This window comes from Juglans regia, chromosome 12 (assembly GCF_001411555.2).
Source record: "Juglans regia cultivar Chandler chromosome 12, Walnut 2.0, whole genome shotgun sequence".
Lineage (NCBI taxonomy): Eukaryota > Viridiplantae > Streptophyta > Magnoliopsida > Fagales > Juglandaceae > Juglans > Juglans regia.
The window spans coordinates 24,917,717-24,938,046 of record NC_049912.1 but is presented as its reverse complement, the minus strand read 5'-3'; the positions used below and the strand labels follow the sequence as shown (position 1 = coordinate 24,938,046).

General features: G+C 34.0%; 2 protein-coding genes across 4 annotated transcripts; one reads left to right on the top strand and one right to left on the bottom strand.

The window, feature by feature from the left end:
- Positions 1-7,159: 7,159 nt before the first annotated feature.
- LOC109005058 (protein FAM133-like) lies at positions 7,160-12,550 on the top strand. 3 transcript variants are annotated; one of them, XM_035683861.1, is made up of 5 exons: positions 7,160-7,561; positions 8,425-8,526; positions 11,363-11,504; positions 11,583-11,629; positions 12,059-12,550. In XM_035683861.1, exons 1-5 carry the CDS (start codon positions 7,475-7,477, stop codon positions 12,080-12,082), a joined length of 402 nt encoding a protein of 133 aa, XP_035539754.1. In that variant the 5' UTR covers positions 7,160-7,474; the 3' UTR covers positions 12,083-12,550. The 3 variants fall into 3 exon arrangements, with proteins under 3 accessions (XP_035539754.1, XP_018839370.1, XP_018839371.1); XM_018983825.2 differs by having other exon boundaries at positions 7,162-7,561; positions 8,419-8,526; positions 12,107-12,550; XM_018983826.2 differs by having other exon boundaries at positions 7,163-7,561; positions 12,107-12,550.
- Positions 12,551-14,289: 1,739 nt separating this feature from the next.
- LOC109005059 (mitogen-activated protein kinase homolog D5-like) lies at positions 14,290-20,061 on the bottom strand. Its single transcript, XM_018983827.2, has 6 exons — positions 19,798-20,061; positions 19,585-19,714; positions 18,154-18,291; positions 16,902-17,234; positions 16,367-16,547; positions 14,290-14,720 (listed from the first exon to the last, which is right to left on the bottom strand). The coding sequence occupies exons 1-6, from the start codon at positions 20,019-20,021 to the stop codon at positions 14,554-14,556; spliced, it is 1,173 nt and encodes a 390-aa protein (XP_018839372.1). The 5' UTR covers positions 20,022-20,061; the 3' UTR covers positions 14,290-14,553.
- Positions 20,062-20,330: the final 269 nt, after the last annotated feature.

The window sequence follows — 20,330 nt, the reverse complement described above, 5'->3', positions numbered from 1 at the left end:
GTGTTAAAAAAAAAAAAAAAAAAAAAAAATGCTAGAGCTCTCGCTGGGAGCTCATGTTGGAGCTATAGTGTATTTTATTATGTGTATTTTATAGTTATTTTTTTTATATAAATTTTTTAAAAATAAATTTTTTATTTTATTTCGTGATTAAGAAAGTATTTTTTAATAATTATTTTTTATATTTTTTAATAAAAAAATGTTTTTAATAATATTTTAAATTTATTTTATTTTTAAAAATATTAACAAAATTTATATAAAAAATAATTTAAAAAAACACGTATAAAAATATATGCTGTAGCGGGAGGTGTAGCATGATAAAAAATAAGAAAAGAAAATAAGCATAGGACGCCATAATTGCGTCGGTGGTGATTGACCCGAGAAGGTAAAATAGAAAGGAAAGGACGAAAATGCCAGTAAACCCGTGAGTGAGAGTATTGGCATATGAGAAGCAAGCCCCGGAGAAAAACGAAACGTGTCAGTTTATAGGGGTTCGTGCCTATTGCTTCCGCAGTCTGTGACACTGTCATTCTCAGATGTGGAATAAATTTCAAACAGTAGTTATTGCCTTACCGGAATTTACAATTTTGCACTCATGTAAATCCTTTCCATACTCGCCCACGCAATTTTTATAATAATTATAAGATAACACTGTTTAGTGAAAGTAGATTTGTCCCCTCGGTTTTTATATTCTGTTTCACTTTCGGATTTAAATGTTACAAAAACGCTTCTAAACAGCCACGGTTTCACGTAAGCCAAGACACATCTTATCTTACGTGGCACCCTTTTTTTTTTTTTAAGTTTTTCCTCCTTCTTCCTATCGCACGTTACTCTGTCACCCATTTGCAATTCTTTGAGCCCCGTCCCATCGTATCCCCCACCCCTCCTCTCCCTCACTCCTGCTTCGTCATCCTCTGCAAAGTTGTCCCGAAGCTGCCGACCCTCCCTCTGCCTAGCAACTCCGGCATCAACCCTTCCTCTGCCTGAATCCCTGAATTCTACTCCGTGTCGGTTGATATGATCTGGGAAATACTTTCAGTGGTGATTAGGGGCGTAAAAATTAATAAAAAATGATCGGTTTCCTTAATTTTAAAATTGGCTAATAGCGATCCAGTTCGGTTCTATATATTTTTTTTAAGACGAAACTAGATTGACGTATACTAGAGTTTTATGTACTAGATTATAATAATAATGTATATCCTTTTGGATTGGTAATAAGGGATTGTGGCTCTAATGTTGTTTTCATTAATTTATAGTGTATTCTGTAAACTACTGTTAAAGGATGTGATCATTTTCACATTATTCTTCTCCAGCACCCTCTAGTTATCATTCACCCAAATCTGCATTTACATCAATTTCTCGGAATAGATCACAAAATTTTGATATTAGATCCCAGAATATTGACACACAGATTCGGGAAATTATTCATAGAAACATTATAGATACACCAGTATATACTGTTAACCATCCTGATAAAGCATCCACCTCTCGTAATCTTGAAAAAGAACCTGGACAATTCCTAATGTTCCAAATCATCAAATATACAAACAGTCTACTTTTTCTAAAATATCATTTCTTACGAATTATACGATTAAAACAGTAGAGAAAACTATTAGTCTAAACAATGATTATGAATCATTACACTTATTAACAAAAGAAACAATTAATCGCCACAAAGAACAGAATTACTCTTTCATACATATTAGATTAGTACAAGTGGCTATAAAACCACTTACTAGAAGTGGATTAAATACCTCAGTATTACTCTGTTTAAGATATGGAAGGTACTATAATTTTCATGATTTGTGATAATATAAATTACAATATATAAGATAATATTATTATAATTTATAACATAAAATTTTAATTTTAAATATAAATATAAAAATTTATTTGATCATATACTTTAAATTTAAAATATATATATATTAATAATATTTTATAATAATTTTTTTATTTGTTTTATAGCAATTTTGTTTACATAACATATTTTTGTACGAAGTAGATTTTTTAAATAATAACATATTTTTAATAAAATAAATTTTTTTAAAGCATTTATATATATATTTTATAAATACATTTTTTATGGTAAATTTGAATTTTATTAAAATATAAACTGGTAAAATTGAAGGTATCGATTTATGAGGATAATCGGTCCGTAATTAATTTTTGAAAATATAAAATTAATGCATATCGATTCGATCTTAAATTTTATCGAAAACCGGACCAGACCGAATCGATTACACCCATGGAATAATAATTTTCTATTTTTAATAGAATTATTTTGATCAATAACAACATAATTTCTAACATGTCATCTTCTTTTTTAAGCTCTCTCTATTTTTAACAAAAAAAACTCGTGAATTGTCTTAAGTCTTTGACATAGATTAATTTAGCTCTGTATTTTCTTTTAGGTCATAAGAGTTGATGTTTTAAACACGTTGCAATGAAAGTTGTAAGCTATCGTTAATCTCCATGGTAAGAAATAAAATATTTAAACGATTTTGTAGACTTGTAGTGTTATATAGATATTTTTGTTCTCTTTATATTTTGTTACTCTAAAGAGACACAATCATACCCTAAAAAGTCAGAACAATAAGAGTAAGATTAAAAATTTATAAATGATGCAGATATGTTGCACCAAGAAGTTGTGCTTGTGCGTGACGCTATGAATTGTTGGTTGTGGAATATTATAGCCACATTCAACCAAAAAAGCCATAGGCATTTGAAAAGGAAAGCATTAGGTCAATGGTTTAATTCGATCTCACTCTACACAAAAGTGGGTAGTAACTTTGTTAACGTGTCTTTTTCACATGCAATCATAAAATAGAGCTATATATTAATTAATTAATTTAATCATTCCTCACTGTGATCTATTTCTGTAGTACTTAGTTCTATGAAGCCAATGGTCAAACACGTATGCCCATTTAAAAGAGGTACATAATGTTGCCATAAACTGAACGCATTACAATAAAATAATTTATTTATATATAATTATTTATTGTTAAAATAATTATTTTTTTATTAAAATAAATATATTATCATTGTTAATAATTATTTTCATCACAAATAACTCGTCATTTCTCTTGTAACGATACTATGCTTGTCATGGGATTTAAGATCATTATATTTCAAAGAGATACAGATAACGTTTCTTTATATACTCATGCAAGAATGATGATGATTTAAGATCTCAAGAATGTTTGTTACCCTCCTTTCACACGTTAGGCTCAATGAATATTCCTTAATAACTAACAAGTAGATAGGACGCACCACCAATCATTTTAGTTCTACCGCTTGATGCTTCATCAGAACCAACATCACGATCTGCATGGGAGCGAGATCAGAGAGAGAATTTTATGGAAGATAAATAATATTTGTAGGAGTAATGTTATTCATCATCTTATAATATTATATTTATTAATTAAAAATTATTTATTATATTATATTTATAAATTTATTATTTAATATCGATGATGGGAATTAAAATAATAAATATATTTTTTTATGGAGTATATGGCTGTTGTGGCCCAAGGCATTGGCAATTGAAATTCTGCAGGCACTAGTGCAGAGACAAAGCTTGAGGTTTTCCCGAAGTTCCATACACTTACGTGCTAGAAAAAAAAGATAAAGAGTCGTTTAAGAATCTCAAATTTGGCGAGATCCAATGGCGCCAAAAGAAACAGACAACATGAACATGCCCATTGTTTGTCGATAAATCGTGCATAATCTTTCTGGAAGATTCTTAATATTTTATTGATATTGGACAAAGCAAGCATGATTTTACGTGGTCAAGTACCACGGGACCAACCTAAATGGATACATTTTTTTTTCTTTATTTTAAGAATATGCTAGTTGGCTCTTGATATAATTTATTTAATAATTAATAAAATATTTTTTAATAATGTGTTGTACATTTTTTAAAAATATGTAAGAGTATAAATAAATAAATGAATAAATAAAAAGATCAAATAGACTTATCGAGAGAAATTATAAGATTACGGTAGCACGACTCCTTTTTTTTTTTTTTTTTAAATAGACCACAAAAGAATCATTTAATTATAAACAAAAAAATGGTGTGAGATTAAATAATTAAAGACTATTTATTACAGTGCAATTCAATTTTTTTGTCACGGTAGCGATGCTTATTCCAGACAGTACAAGATTTTTTATTTATTTTTTAATTTTTTTTAAAAGAAAGAATAAAACCATATAAACAATAGGGAAGTTACAAAAAGAAAACAAGAAGTCATTACTTGTGAAACAAAGACAGCTTAGTTTAACTTGTAGTACATATTCGTTGTATCCTTCGAGGGAAGTATTTCTGTATAATCTATATGATTGTTGGCTTATGGTTTGGTTAATTTACGTGACAATATAAAACGTGTGGAAAACATTTATGGTGGTGTTCGTGCACGGGACAACGACTTCAAAAATACTTTGTTTATGTTGTTTGGTTAATCATTGATGAGTCTTTGTCTTTGCTTTGAGGTACCAAAACCTATACTAAGGATCTATCATAATTTAGTTCTATTAACATTATAATTATTAGTTAGTTGAATGATTTCAAGACTCTACATGTGAAGGTGACTTATATTTGTGCAAGACAAATTGTACAGAATAAAATAGAGTTTTTCTATTCATTATCCTCACATATCATACACCGTATATATATATATATATTTTTTTATAAATTAATTGATTTATTCTACACTTCATCCACATATTACATATTTGATAAGAGAAAAAAATAAACAAAATAATATATAATGTGTGGTGTGAAGATGATGAGTATAATTTTTCTATAAAATATGCACAAATTTTACATGGTTTGATTTTAAGACTTACATCTATATAATCAGAAAAATAATTCACTATTAAGACTTGAAAAATATAGTTTATCAGTCTTCAATTTTTTTTTATTACAAGATTAAAAAAAGAGAGAAAAATAAATAATAAAATGAATTCTAGTGAAATTATTGAACACATGAGGGTCCATTCACACATATTCATATCAAATAGAAAAATTTTATTAATAAGTCGGTGTGGATAATACAATTAGTAAAATATTTATATTATATAATTGATTTGTAAAAAAAAGTTATAAAATTTAAATTTTAAAAGTAAAATATTATGATTTAAATAATATAAATGGTATGTTGTACCAAATTGATAACAAAATATATGGCCAGTCGTTTTCAATATTGTTTTATTGGTGTGAAGTATGTGTCATTCCCCCATCTTTTCACACTACTCACGTGGGGTCATTTCCAAATCATATATCTCAAAGAAGTAGCCTTTAATTTTTTTAAGCCACGAGGATCGAATAGCCATGAAATGGATGTTTGGTGAGTTTCGTTTGTTGTTTGTATTTTTTTTCTTTAATGTAGTCAGAACTGTAATTGAAGTGTTAAATGGAAGACCAATCAATGTTGGAATTGAGATCCTTGTTGTCATTTGTCCGAATTATAAGGTACTGTTTAAAAGAAAAAGTATTTATTTGTGGGAACTCATCATTGCATCTTAATATTATTTTGATTCTAGTAATGTTAAATACAATTATGGACAGTGTAAATGTCGCATATTCTTTTTGAAAATGAGCGGATTCTATTATTAAAAAATTAATTTTTTTGTTATGTAGATTTCATATTTATTTATTTTTTTTAAAATGAGTTCGCGATGCTTACCCACTTTGTGATTGTAAATATAATTTTTCTTTTAATTTTCATTCAAATTATGTTTTAAAACATAGAAATAATTAAAAAAAATATTATTTCCATATTTAGCATTTGTTATTACCACTTTAACCATAAAAAGTTAAGCGCGCACACATTAAACTTAAAAAACATCAAGGTGGGTCCTAAAATTCAAATAAATATTCAGGACAAAGAGAATCTTAAATTATTTAGGAGCAATGCTACTCATCATCTCAATTTCCATCATCCTTCCATTATCCCATGATGTGCTATTAGATAATTAGAGATTATTTATTATATTTTACTTATAAATCTATCATTTAATGTCACATCATAAAATGATAGAAGGATGATAGAAATTAAGATGATGAATAGATTTTTTCATTACTTAGACAATTGAAGGTGTCGTTGCGTTTACGAGCACTTGGGCCACACATTGCTTGAACACACTCTCACAATAGGGCTGCACTAACCTTAACAAGCCCACTCATTTATACGGGCCAAGCCTTATTAGAGCCTGGGCTGGGCTAAGCCATCAAAATGTCAACGTTCATACTTTAATTTTTAAGTTTGGGCCTAATCAAGCTTAGACCCCATTCAGATGATGAGTTGAGTTGAGTTATTTATGTATGATAGTAAGTTGAGATCGTAAAGTGAGTTTTGTGAGACCCCTTTAAGATGAGTTTAGATGTATTTTGATGTTAATATGAGTTTATATGTATTTATAAGAAGTTGAAAAAAGTTGTGGATTCTGCGTGTAAATAAGTATTGAGTTGAAAAATGTTATGGATCTCACGTGTAAAGAGGTTTTGAGTCAAGATGAGTTTAGTGATTTGAGAATTTGATGCTTGAATGTTAAATTCAGATTAAAATTAGACTGAATTGAATTGATCTTAGCTCAATCTAAGTTTCAAACGGGATCTAAATCATATTTACAAATTTATATTGTTTAAATCTTTTATTTTTTCTGGTTTTTATTTGAAGGAAAACTATTACAAACAATACAAAAATATATAGCTTATTTTCTTTGTACTTGGGGTTAGAAACACATTAAGAAATTCAAAATCCCACCTTAATTCATGGGATAAAATGACAGCTATCTATTTATTACAAATTTGTCACTTACATCTGGTGGGATGGGATGTACATGGATTACAATTTACAACGATATTTTTATTTAAAAATGAAGTAAAATCCTCCATATTTTTTTTAGAAGAAACGATGCATATACATCCTTTAATTGATATCCTTTTAGTATTTTTTACGTGATATTAAATATTAGAAAATAATATTTATTAGTTCTTCTAATTATCAATTAGTTAATATTGAATATTTGAAAATGATAATAGTTAAAAGGTTTATATATATATAATATTTCTGAATTTTACTATACAAATACTTTAATACGTTTAATTTTAATTTTATAAACGTGTATAGACGTTATAATCACTCGGCCATGACCTGTCTGCTCTCAACCAGTCATGGACGATTGAACCCACTTGATCCCAACCCAACAATCCCCTGCGTCACAGCCTCACCTTTGTTCCTAGCCCTTTTGAAAAACCTTCTCAACCCCAAACCCAACCTCTTTTTCTCTCTTCTAATTTCCCCCCACACCCTATATTTTTACTTCCTCTGCCTTGCTTCCCGGTCGTTAATGCTTTAATTAATTACTTTCCCCATATATTTATCTGATTTTTTTCTTTTCTTTCTGTGCATCTCTCTTTGTTGGATTTTGTTGCTTGGTTTCTCATCTGATTTTTATCTGGGTGTCTCTTGAAATGGGCAAAAATCAAGCTTACAAAGCTATGCAGAAAGCCAGGCTGGGCTCCAGCTCTGCTGCGCCTGACGAGATTGAAGATGGCATGGTTTGTACCCTTTCATACTACCATTCCTTATTGAATCTCTCATCCTTAAGTTTCGTTCCTTTCGTTGGTTTTCATGGTAGTTTGTTGATTTATGCTATTGTGTTAAATAATTGAATGTTACGTTTGTGATCAATTGGTCAGTGTTCATTTAATAAATCCGTGGGTTTAACGGGTAGGCTTATTTTCATGAAATTGTAGAGTATTGAATTTGGTGTATAAAAATTTCCTTTAAAAGATATGGCTTTTAAGTTTTTTATTTGGATTTTGACGAGCTATTCATGGTTCATAGTCTTATTTGGTAAGAGTGAATGTGAGAAGTATTGAACCCTGAATTAGCATGCTGATTTGACTTCTCTGCTTGAGATCAATATCGCCCTCTTCTAAGGGCCGGAGCTTTGGGATGGCTCTAAATTGCAATACCAAAAGGTTCGAGAGGGAGGGAGAAGAAACAGAATCCTATCCTATATGTAATATAGCTCCTGGGGGTAGGAATGCCTATTGCATCCGTGGTTGCATCTTAGTGACTCTTTCAGTGATCATAATATTAATTTATAAAGTCCACAACCAAACCAAAAATGTGGATGTGAATTGCCTCGACGATAGTAATGGTCTTTCTTTCTCAAGCATCTAGATTTGTGGAATTGATTATCATCCATAATAACCTAAAAATCATTTTCTTATAGGACACTGCCACTGAATCTAAGCTCTCCAACACACTAGTGGCACACACCGCTAGTAGTTCTTGTTGGGTATTTTTAGCGTGATCTTAGCTGTAGATCTGAAAATGCCATCTAATAGTCAGAATAGTAGTTTTTGTTGGGTATTTTTGTTTTGTGGATGGTAACTGATGAGAACAGTCGCAGGTGGATGGTTCATTTCATTCACCAGAGTGGCATGCTGCCCGTTTGGCCAGTCTTAAAACCTCTCACACTATCACCTGGGAAGAGTTCAAGAGGAAGCAAAAGGTAATCTGCTGAACATGGCTAATTTGCTTTTCTTCATATAAGTGCGCAGGAATTTTATTCATCCTCATGATTTATTGTGTCCCACTTTTAAACACATTTTAGTCTCATTAACATACTTCTTTGCTAGATAATCCATGACATTAACGAATGAGTATAAGAGCAAATGTCCCTGTATATATATTCATCACATCATGGTAACAAGAGCTCAAGAAACCTGAAATGCTATGTAACTGGTATTACTTCCAATGCGTTCACCCAGTTGGGAGTTTGAAACCTACTTTGGTTCACTTGTGCACTCTTGAGGAAGTGGGGTGCACTCTTGAGGAAGTGGGGATAGAGCTTTCAAGGAAGCCTTCCTCGAAATGTACAGTGTTTTTGGTGCTAAAGATGCTTCTATAGCGGACCATTGAGAGATATCTAGTGATTTCCGTTTTGTGGAATGTAGACTTTGTCAAAGAGGCTTTTGATTGGGAAGGAGTTGTATTTACTTCAACCATTAATCTACTGTATCCATTAATTGAAAATGAGGAGGTAAAGGCAAGCTTCGATGCATATTTCTCCCGCAGCTTTGGTCTCCTTCCATTCTTTTAATTGAAAGTTGCATAATGGCATGATCACATCATCTATAGATGACTAAAAATGGGTTTGAGCTACTAGGTGTGTGATGAGACCAATATTTATGATGTGTATAAAAAGGCATGAAGTAAGAGTAGGTAGTGATGACTACGAATGTTTTCTTTTAGTTGCTAAAGAATTGTTGAATTGCTAGCTTAAGGAAGTATGGTAGGTAGTATGATTATTTCATTTTCATTCAAATTAAACTGTTACATTTCCAAATATATATATGTATATATATATCCAAAATCCCTAGGGGTTGGCTCAAGTGGTAAAAGCCTTGGTCTTGGTGGTATGCTCCCTCCAGGTCTAAGGTTTGAATCCTTTTGGGTGCAAACAATTTCTAGGGGTCATTAGACTGGGGAGAACTTACCCTTGAATTACCCTAGGTGCACTTGTGGGAAACTCCTTGTCGAGGGGCCTGTGCACCCCGGGATTAGTTGAGACTTTGTTCTTGGACACCCAGTGCCAATAAAATATATATATATCCGAGTTATATGATATGTTATGAAAGTAAAGTTTACAACTGTTTTAATGTGTATGTGTCTACGATATGAAATGTATATGCTTATGAAATGAATATACCAATGCCATGATTATTCTTACAATATGAAAGTCGTGAGAAAGGAAAGATAGGAAGACAATGGCTGAATGCATAGTTTTCAAAGCATTTTCTCTTGGCCATATGATGATAATGCGAAGTTATCAGAGCAAATAAGTGGATGTGCAAGCCACATTGAATGATGTTGAGAAGGTGTGATTCACCATAAAGTTAAACATGTTTTAAAGATGATTTTACTATTTTTTTGTATACTTCATGTGTATATGGGCTTCGCTTATTACTATTATGATGAATAAAATTTGTACTTATAAAAAAAAAGACGATTTTACTATTTATGAATTATTTACTGAGTATTTGTCTCATTTTGGGTTTTATGTTTTAAAACAATTGAGGTAGCAATGAAGACGTGTTTCGGCCAAGGCAATAGAGGAGATTTGACCTAGTGAAAGATAGAAGCATTGATCACATGAGATGTTAAGATGTCATTAAGAAAAGTTTCCGATATTATCTTTCCATCTAGTTCTATATTTACCAAATTGCTGTAATTAGTGTTCTGTCCTATAATAATTGATGAGTTGTATATTATATTCTTAAAGTTTATGGAACTGTTTTTACCCCATGCTTCAAAATGGAATGGGGTAACATTCTTAGGGCAGGTTTGGGAGGTGAGATGAGAATTTTGTATTTTGTTTTAGTGTTTAAAATATTATGTTTTAGTATTATTATTATATTGGGATTTGAAAAAATTGAATTATTTATTATATTTTGTATGGGTATTTGAAAAATGTGTAATGATGAAAATAGAATTTTGTGTCTCATCCCACTCCCCAAACCTGCCCTTAACCTTATCAGGAAGGGGGTGTTACAAACAAAGAGAAGTACTGGTTTTCTTATTCCTATTATGAATGAAACACTCCGCTTCCTCCCCCTTCAAATTATGTGATAAAAAAACAGCATTCTATGTCAAACCTTCTCTAACAAAAGAGTTTACATAAACTAAAATATCAATAAAATCTTGTGCATAGAATCAATGAGTTGAAGCCATAAGCATCAAAAGTAAAGTGGCTTGAGTGGGGATGTATAAGAAGATACTTTTTTTTTTGGTAATTGTGAGAGGAGAAGGAATGATTTTGTCCTGAGATTGAGGTAATGGATGATGAGATCAATGAAGACGTTACAACTTAGTTTTGGTCCCCTCCGGGAAACTGACTTAGTGTGATGTCATAGATTATCCAGTTTTTAGAGTTCATATTTTAACATTTTTTTTTAGAGTCCATATTTAACTTGAGAGGTTGGTTTATAGGTTGAATTCTCTTTACTTGGTCACATGGCTTATTTCCTGAGTACGTTAAATGCTCTATAGTTTGGTTACTCTCAAAACACGTGCATACACACAAGATTTGGTCAACTTCCTTGAGTTACAACATCTGTTGGATATAATGCTTATCTTCATGTTCATTTAGTGTTTTACTCTCTGCCTGCATGCCTCCTACATATGTACTGACTTTTCTACTCTCGAGTTCTGTATGCTGTGTTTTTTCATAACAAAGCATAGTTTCGTACTTTACAACGGAGATTGGTAAAAAAATGTGTTTCTGATGGAAAATAAACATTATGAATTTTGTGTTTATTTCATTTGGTATGTACTTGATGTACCAGGAAGATGAGATGAAAAAGGGGGAACTGGAAGCAGATACAGATAGAATGATGAGAGAGTACAGAGCTCAACTGGATGCTGAAAGGGCACACAAACTTGCCCAAGGAAAAAACCGCTCCAGAAGTAAATCTAATGACAGAAAAGGTACGTGCAATAAATTATAGAAAGAAGAATTGTGAGCGTCCTGTGTTCTCTTCAGTATCTTTCTTCTTCTTCTTGCAGATAAGAAGGACAAAGATTTAAAGAAACGTAGCAGCAGAAAGCGAAAGGTGCCTACAATTCCTTAAATTGTCATTACTCAGATTTAACACTTGCACAATCTAGAATAGAAATTCGAGTGAGTGCTCGCTCTTATTATGGGCCCCCTGGGTGCCTTCCTATGTTGGAACTCCTGCCAAGCGTTTGCTTGCGTGACATGAGAAAGGTGATGCTAAATTCGATGGCTACTTTACCATTCTTCTCATGAAAATGTAGATATGTAGGGAAACCACTGTATCTGCACATGGTGGTCTACAGTACCAAAAACACTCCCAGAACATCAAAACACTTGAGAAAATGCTTACCAAATAGTACCGGTGTTTTCAAATCTTTGTGTTGACTTGGTGGAACCCAAAAAAGCTGTGAAAATTTATACGCTGCTCTAATAGATGCCTGTCTCTAAATTACCTAATCATAATCATGCAATTCAATCATCACAGATATTTGAGACTCTGAATATATGAACCCATCCTCATTTGTCATAGCAGCATTCGAGAAGGAGATCTTCTGAGTCTAGCACCTCAAGTTCATCCTCAGATTCTTACAGGAGCGAAGAAGATGAGAGAGAATCAAGACGAGCTAAATCTAGGTCTAAGAGAACAAAGAAGGAAAAGAAGCACAAGTCAAGAACCAAGCACTCTAGCAGTGATGACGACGAGGCTGATGGTCCAGTGCCACTTTCAAGATTCTTTGAGAGCGTCAAGAGCTAACCACATTGTTGAAGATACTGTTGTACTCATAAAAATTCTGTTTCTACTATAGCAGATGAATTTGAATTCGTTCTTTCTCGATTAGCGCTTAGCAAATGTGGATTGCATTGTTTCTTGCCTCTCTAGATTGATGAGCTCTGTGATGATATCGAGTTTGCCTTTAATTTTTACAAATAGTACGTTGGGGAATTTATCCTATTCAGTATAATGAACTTCATGATATATGAGTTCATTCATGAAAGGTAGGCTTACCATCCCATTGCAGACTTCTTCAGTGTCAAATGGACCTTCGGATTCTCTCCTCTGATTTCTTAATGATACTAATAAAAAAAAAATTATATAGACTTAAGCAGGAAAATTGAAGTTATTACTGTCTCTCTCTCATGGAGTCTGGTTTATTGATTTAATTCTTCCTTGAAGTGATGAGAAAATGGTGAGACCTAGTGTTTGTGCCCTCAGCTAACCTGGTTTCAATAGGAAACTCCGATCTTAGTTTGTTTTCTCCGCTCAGAATTGGAACGTCAGATGTGCACATGTTTTTTTAAAAAAATGAAAAACGAGGTCAAGCTTCTTATTATTAAAACCTCACTAAGGTGGAGGAATATTGTGGTTACAATAATTCATCTTAATAACGAAATATATGGAATACCCAAACAACTTAATTGAACAATTCCCCGCAACCTTCCTTACACCAAATCTTCACCTATAAAATCAATTGTTCTTCCTTTCGTGCCCTCTTTTGCCAAAAAATCTGCTGCCATGTTAACCTCTCTAAAATTATGTCGGAAGCGAATATTGAGCAAAGCTACTAAAGTTTTAATCTCTTCTCAAAAATTTCAAAGAAACCAATATTTGTATATTCCAGAAGCTAGCGAATTCATCACAACACTTGAATCAGATTCTACCAATAAATCTTTCAACCCAAGAGATTGACACAAACGAAGGCCATCAAGAAGAGCACGACACTCGGCAACAGTGTTTATTGCATGACCATAAAAATGTGCAAAACTCGCTATCACCTTATCCCTTGAATCTCGAAATATGCCCCCACCATTGGACCTCCCTGGATTTCCACAAGATCCACCATCAACATTAAGTTTAATCCAAACTCTATCCGGTGGCTGCCAAGCTATTAATCTTGGCAAATTCCGACGAACAGGGACCATAAGACAATTCAGTTCCTGCAAATCTGGAAGATTATTAGCACCCCTCATTTTAAATTTTCTTAATCGGAAATATCTCTTAAGTTCACTTTCACTGCTCTCAAAATTTCTTTACAATCAAAATTAATTCCCTCAATCCGAGGAGCACATCTAGCCCTCTAAATAGCCCAAGAAATACTATTAGGCAGCACACCTCGAACCCAACCAACCTGCGAAGAATCCACCGCACGCCTCCACCGTAACGCCATCATCCCATCCCAAGTCAGCACCCTTGGCAAACAAATCCCACAATATATTGCAAAATGATTCCAGATTTTTTTTCGGTCCCTCCCCCTCACAAAGAACAGGATCTAATGTTCTATCTTTGGCACTGCAGAACAACACCACCTGGATAACATCGGAATACCCAACTTCATAATAGCCTCATCCAAAGATTTCCTTCTGGCTCTCCAGCAGCAAAAAGACATTTTTTTGGAACCAAATCATTCCACATTCACCTACATCAGATGTGTACATAATATTCTTGATATGTAAGATATGGGTTTTATTAATGACCAAAAGGGGTGATAGATACATCAGTACAAAGGACGCATACATGGAATTCACCTAACCGTGAAAAGGAAACAAGGCTTGGAAATCCTGCTAGAACTAGAGATGGCAACACCATGTCGGGCTTATTGAGCTACAATACAAAAGCAATACAAAAAGACAGATCCGGTACCAATTTCTTACAATACTAAAAAATCAGCTGATCTCTCTCTCTCTCTCTCTCTCTCTCTCTCCATAGACAGTAGAATATTAAAAGAGAAGAAAAACAAAGATAGAGAAAGAGAGATACATCTGTTAAATAATAGAATAACAAATGGAAAGGTAATTCGCCATGCAAAGATTTGTAAGAGTCTCTGAATTCTGTTCTTCCCACAAGTAAATTAACTCCAGAACCACCCATTTTGAAATGCAACATATATACACGAGGAAATCAATCACTGAATGTATAAAGCAGAGAGACTACACTGATCAAATCCACGATGAGTGAATAAACAACACGACTCCTTATGGGTGCTAATACTCGAGGTTAAATGCAAGAGCCTCTTGATAGATCAGCTCCTTCATCTGCTCCTCACTCAGTGCATGCTGCTCAAAGTCAAAGCTGAAGGGAGTCATGCAGACAGGCTCATCACTGATGTCATGCAGAGATGTTAAATAGTGATGCGCCAAAGCGTCTTCAACTGTTGGAAATAGAAAATTATAAGTTAGTGTTTCAAATGTGCTAAATACAAATACGTTAACAACAACACGGTTGCAGCTGTAAGCACAAAATTTAATGGATTGAGGTACTTAAACAATTGAATCATTAGAAAAATTTAATGTCAGATCACGATGGCAAGGTTCTCATGGGAGATTTATCTAGGAAACCTTTTCAAGAGAGAGATTTAAAAAAAAAAAAAAAAAAGACCCTGGCAAAATAAAGAGTCCCCTAGGATATCGACTGTAACATTTTAAATGGCAAGATTACAGCAAAGATTGTTGGAGTTAGGTTGAACTTGGATTGAAATTGAAACCCACTGGGGTAGGGGGCGGGGGGGTGTTCTTTTTCAAGTGGGTTCATAATTAGAGATCCTAACGTCTTTCTTTCTCATAGAGGACAGACTTTCAGTAGGTTATTAACACTCAGGGATCCTCCAAGCCATTTGTTGCCTGATGTTCAGATTGAGATAGCTCAATCATTTTGGTAGCAACCTTCACTTGGTAATCCTCAAGTCGTACTTGTTAAATGAGAGGTATGTGACGTTTACTATTGTGTCTTGGTATGGGTAAAATGCAACATCAATGAAATGCAGCATCCGATAGTTCTTTAATGATAGCCACCACAGCATAACAGGTCATAGGAGACAGATGAAAATGATGTTAAACAGGGACTTCCTGAGATAACAAGTCCTTTGGGAAAGCTGAAAATAGAAAGGCATGCTAGTTGATCATGCTTTTAACTCACATCCTTGGTCTTGATTTTTCCAATTTCAGTATCACTGGTCAAAAGGTAAGTCTATCTATCTATCTATATATATATATGCTTCTTGTCCACACTACGTCAATAACCAACACGTCAAATGCAAGACAAAATGTCATATTAGTGGAATATGTAAAAAATATTATTAATATACTTTTCTATTAGTGAAAAACGCCATGAAGATACATACCCACACAAAAAGAAAGGTACACAATATTTTCAACTGAAAATTTATGTTATAAAAAATCATATAAAATTATGATAGGAGACGGAGAACTAGAATCAATTCTCAGCCTGATAAAGGAAAGGAGTAAGATTGGAGCAATATCTACAAAACATTTAGGGAATTGGTTTGATTCTATCTATGTGTGCACAAAAAAGGGATCCCAAAGAATTTAAAAAACAGCAGTCCCATAATAGGATGTTTAAAAAAATGTCGTACAACTAAAAAATGGTTTTTTCTGCTCTTATGTAACTTTAACTAAAGATCAAAATATAACAGACTCAACTTCACTTTTGACAGAAATTGTATGGCCGTTGTAAGAACCTTTTTTATCAAATTAGTGATACAAAAGGTTCTCAATGGCTCACTTTTTTTTTTTTTTCGTTTAATAAAATGCTAGCAATGACAAAAAAAACTTAAGGAATCAAAGACAAATGTCAAGTAATGCCAGACCAATAAAGCATATTAAAACAACGAATCATGTGGTATAAAGATTACAATTAGACTAGTATTCTGATGCAAGGCTTAATAGAGATTAACATGTTTTTTTCACAAGTAAAAATACTTTAATGGAGATTAAGACTTTCTTTATTTCAGTTGAGACTACTATTGTTATGCAGACACATTAGAAGTCATTAACTCACCAGTAATCCTCTGTCTGGGATCAAATGTTAACATCTTTTCAACAAGATCAATAGCTGCAGGATGGACATTTGGAAATTTTTCAGTGAAGGACTGCCGACGGTAAAGAGGACGTTGCCGGATGTATCTCTTAGCATTTTCATTCAAGAACCCCAAGTCAGCCTCTGATGGGGTGCCAATCAACTGCATGATAAAGATGAAAATGTGTATTACTTACTCATGAGTACATGCAATTATAGAAGAATATAGTTCCATAAAGGTGAGATAGAAGAATTCCATTTAAGGTAATATTTTTGAATAATCCTAAATCAGACCTCAGAGTCATCTGCTAATATATTCAGTGCCAAATTTAGCATAAAACTTCTATGACCTTTTCATTTCTTAAGATAAGGTGAAGTGCAGAAAATAGGCAGGTCTTAAATAAAAAGCAATAAATACTATAAGAGAAAGTGAAATTGGACTTAGAAAATCTCAAATGAATATTTTTTTTCCCAGAAACCAGTAGTATAACAGTTTAAATATAGAAAATACAATTACCTCCATAAGCAAACTTAGTTGGTGCGCATAATCTCTACCAGGAAATAAGGGCTTCCGATCCATCAATTCCATGAAAATACAGCCAACTGACCATACATCAATAGCTGCGGTATAATCAGAAGAGTTCAATAAAAGCTCTGGTGCACGGTACCATCTTGTAACGACATATTCTGTCATAAAATCGGTTTCGGAGGTGACACGAGCTAGTCCAAAATCACATATTTTTAAGTCACAATTGGCATTTAAAAGAAGATTGCTGGGCTTTAAGTCCCTGTGCAGAACATTTGCAGAATGTATATATTTCAATCCACGGAGGATCTGATACAGGAAATACTGCATAAAACATGGAAAAGTAGTATAGTTATTTTTATACGTGGCAGATTGATATTGTGAATTTTTAAAATTATAATAAGAATAGGAACAAAAAGAAGAAATTGTTGAGTGTGGAGCCTGGTTTACGCTTGAGCAGAGGCAACCCGAGAGTTCGCTCGTTGCTCGCTCGAGCGAAGCTCAACCTGAGAGTTTGCTCCACAAGCGCTCGAAGGTGGGCTCGAGGGAAGCCCAGACAGAGATCAACAGGTGCTCGACATTGGGCTTGAGCGAAGCTCAACCCAAGAGTTCGCTCGAGTCTCGCTCGACTTGGCACTCGAGCGAACGCGGACAGAAATTTTGCTTGAGTAGCGCTCGAGCGAATAAGTGGAAAATTCACCGCCTTAGGGTTTTCACTGCGCCGCATATATATAATATAATATATATATAAGTGTTAAAACTTCAGAAATGCTGTAGAGTGAAACGGAACGGCATTTTTGGGCAGTGAGAGAGAGTGAGGCGATAGAGAGAGTGGGAGAGCTTGAGTTGAGTGAAAATCTTGTAATTTTCAGTGTACTTCAACATTCCTCTAAATAAAAATCCCGTGCAACTCTGTGGACATAGGCAAATCGCCGAACCACGTAAATCTTATGTTATATAATTGTTTTCTCTATTTTTCTTTACTATTCTCGCATTATCGTTTCCCAACAGAAATAAACTTAGAAAGTTGTAGAATCCAAAGGTCATTGCGTTTCTAAGTCTTAGGCATGCCGCATGCGTCAATTTGCATTTCCCAAGTTGATTTACTACTATACTATGCTATTCAACTACCTTTATCGTAGGCAAAGGAAGATTTATGGCTCCACGGTTTTCTAAACAACTCTTACCTGTAAGATAATGTCCAACTACTTTGATTGGTAGAATACCTAACAGATTAGAATACCTGGCAATGCTCCTCTGACAATGTTTGATTTGAACGAATAATTTGGTGCAGGTCAGTGTCCATTAGCTCATAAGCGATATATACATCGTTAAATGTCTCCCTCTGTGGGGGTGGTATTATATCCCTGATTGCAACAATCTGCATCACAAATGTAAGTGATATTAATTGGGGAAAAAAAACAGAACCAAATTCATACGTCACTTATAGAAGGCTCCCCCCGCGGGGCGGCCACCCTCTTTTTTCCTCTTCTTTGGTGGGCTCGGGGGTACAAGAAATATAAAAACCATGACCAAATAAAAACTATAGAGAATGTCTACTGACCCCGCAAACGTGTAATAATAAATCACATAAGTAAGATGAGCAAATCTTTTTATTGATAAGTTACACATACCCTCTGGTGGAACCACAACCTTATCCTCCACCTATACCTACAGGGAAGGAGGCGACATTTGAGCTAGAGCTCATTGACATAGGTGAAGACAAGAGACCGTAGTGGGAAAAATTGATCAGGATATGCTAACTAATAATTACAGTGGTAAAAAATGATTAGGATATGCTAACAAATAATTATATTTATCTTACAAATAAAAGCAATTATAGTACGCCACATTCACATTTTACATGTTACACTCTCCCGGGAAAATTTTGTCAATTAATTTGCAATGATTGGTTGTAAACATGCCTATGAAAATGGAGATGGTTTCAGAAGTCCCAGCAGCCAAAGTGGGCCAACAAATGAAATGAGCTCCATCTACATGTAATAATGAGATCTATTCAGCTAAGAAAAGATGGGAAAAAAGAAAACTAATGCTTAAAATAGATTTTTTGTTCATAATTTTAATTCTAAATAATCCTATTGAACAAAACAATAATGACAACACTGTGTTATACATTAAAATAGTCTACATTGGCCACAATGATCATGGTATCGAACAGTAGCATAAGAAGCTTCCTACAATGCGATGTGACAGCATAAGTAATCCTAACTAGTAACAACTTGTCACCTCAGCCATGCCAACGAGTAATGATCGCACTAACGACTAGGGGTATACAAAACACTGTGGTTCGTACTTCTAAATCCTTGATGCAGTTCTACTCCGATATATCATCGGAGTGTAAAAGTCATCAGAATTAAGATTCACTACAAACGTGGTTTAATTAATTCCCGTTTAAATCGAACGGGTAATATTCTCTGCGTTTCCAGCATTAACTAACATCACTAGCAAAACTACTAAACATTACGGGTACTTAACCCAGATCATTTTTCCACAAATATCGCATACATAATTGAAGTTTTCCTGGGTAAAAGAAAACGATAAACTCAGTGATTAAACATTCTTATTTTAAATTAATAAGAAACTACCAGAAAACGACTAATCTACGTAGTTCTAAATTGGTAATGAAGAAAAACTATTGAAACCACTCACTGACGTTTTCATGATCCATGTGGCGAAGAAGCTTGATCTCGCGGAGAGTCCTCTTGGCGTCGATCTTGTTGTCGAACGCACTAGCAATCTTCTTGATGGCCACGTGCTCGTTCGTCTCCGAATTCAAAGCCGAGCTACAGAAATTCATAATCCAAATATAAAAAAATAAAACCACAGAATCCATCTCTTAAGATTCACAGAGAGAGTATTTAGGGACCAAACGATGCCGCAAGCGCCCTTGCCGATGGGCATGATGGGGGGCTTGTACTTGGCGGTGACTTCCAAGATGTTGCCGAATATGTTGTACTGAATGAATCTCCCTCCGTGGCTAAGCGTCGCCGATATGTTCTCCATCCCCATCGCCGGTTGCTGCTGCGGGTCAGGCTGCGCCTCCATCATCACAGCGTCGGCAGGCGGAGCTGGCCCTCCTGTAGCGTCCATTTCCAAATTCCTTCTCGTGTTTTACTTTCTTCTCTGTTGTACCCTGTAACTGTTAAAAAAGTGGTAACAATAAAGCCACAACGAATCATTGGGTGCCACTGCTTTTGGTCAAACCCACGTATTAACTTCTGCACACGTCTCCGAAATTCTCTCTCCTTTTGCAAAAATATCTTATTACTTTCCGTTCACTTTCTTTCTCTTCCTTTTTTATTCGTTGAAAAACCTTGAGGTTGGTCGGGTATAACTTTCGCTTTCACACCTACAAGTAAAAAATAGACACGTCGGCAGCTTAGAGTATTTACATTAGTT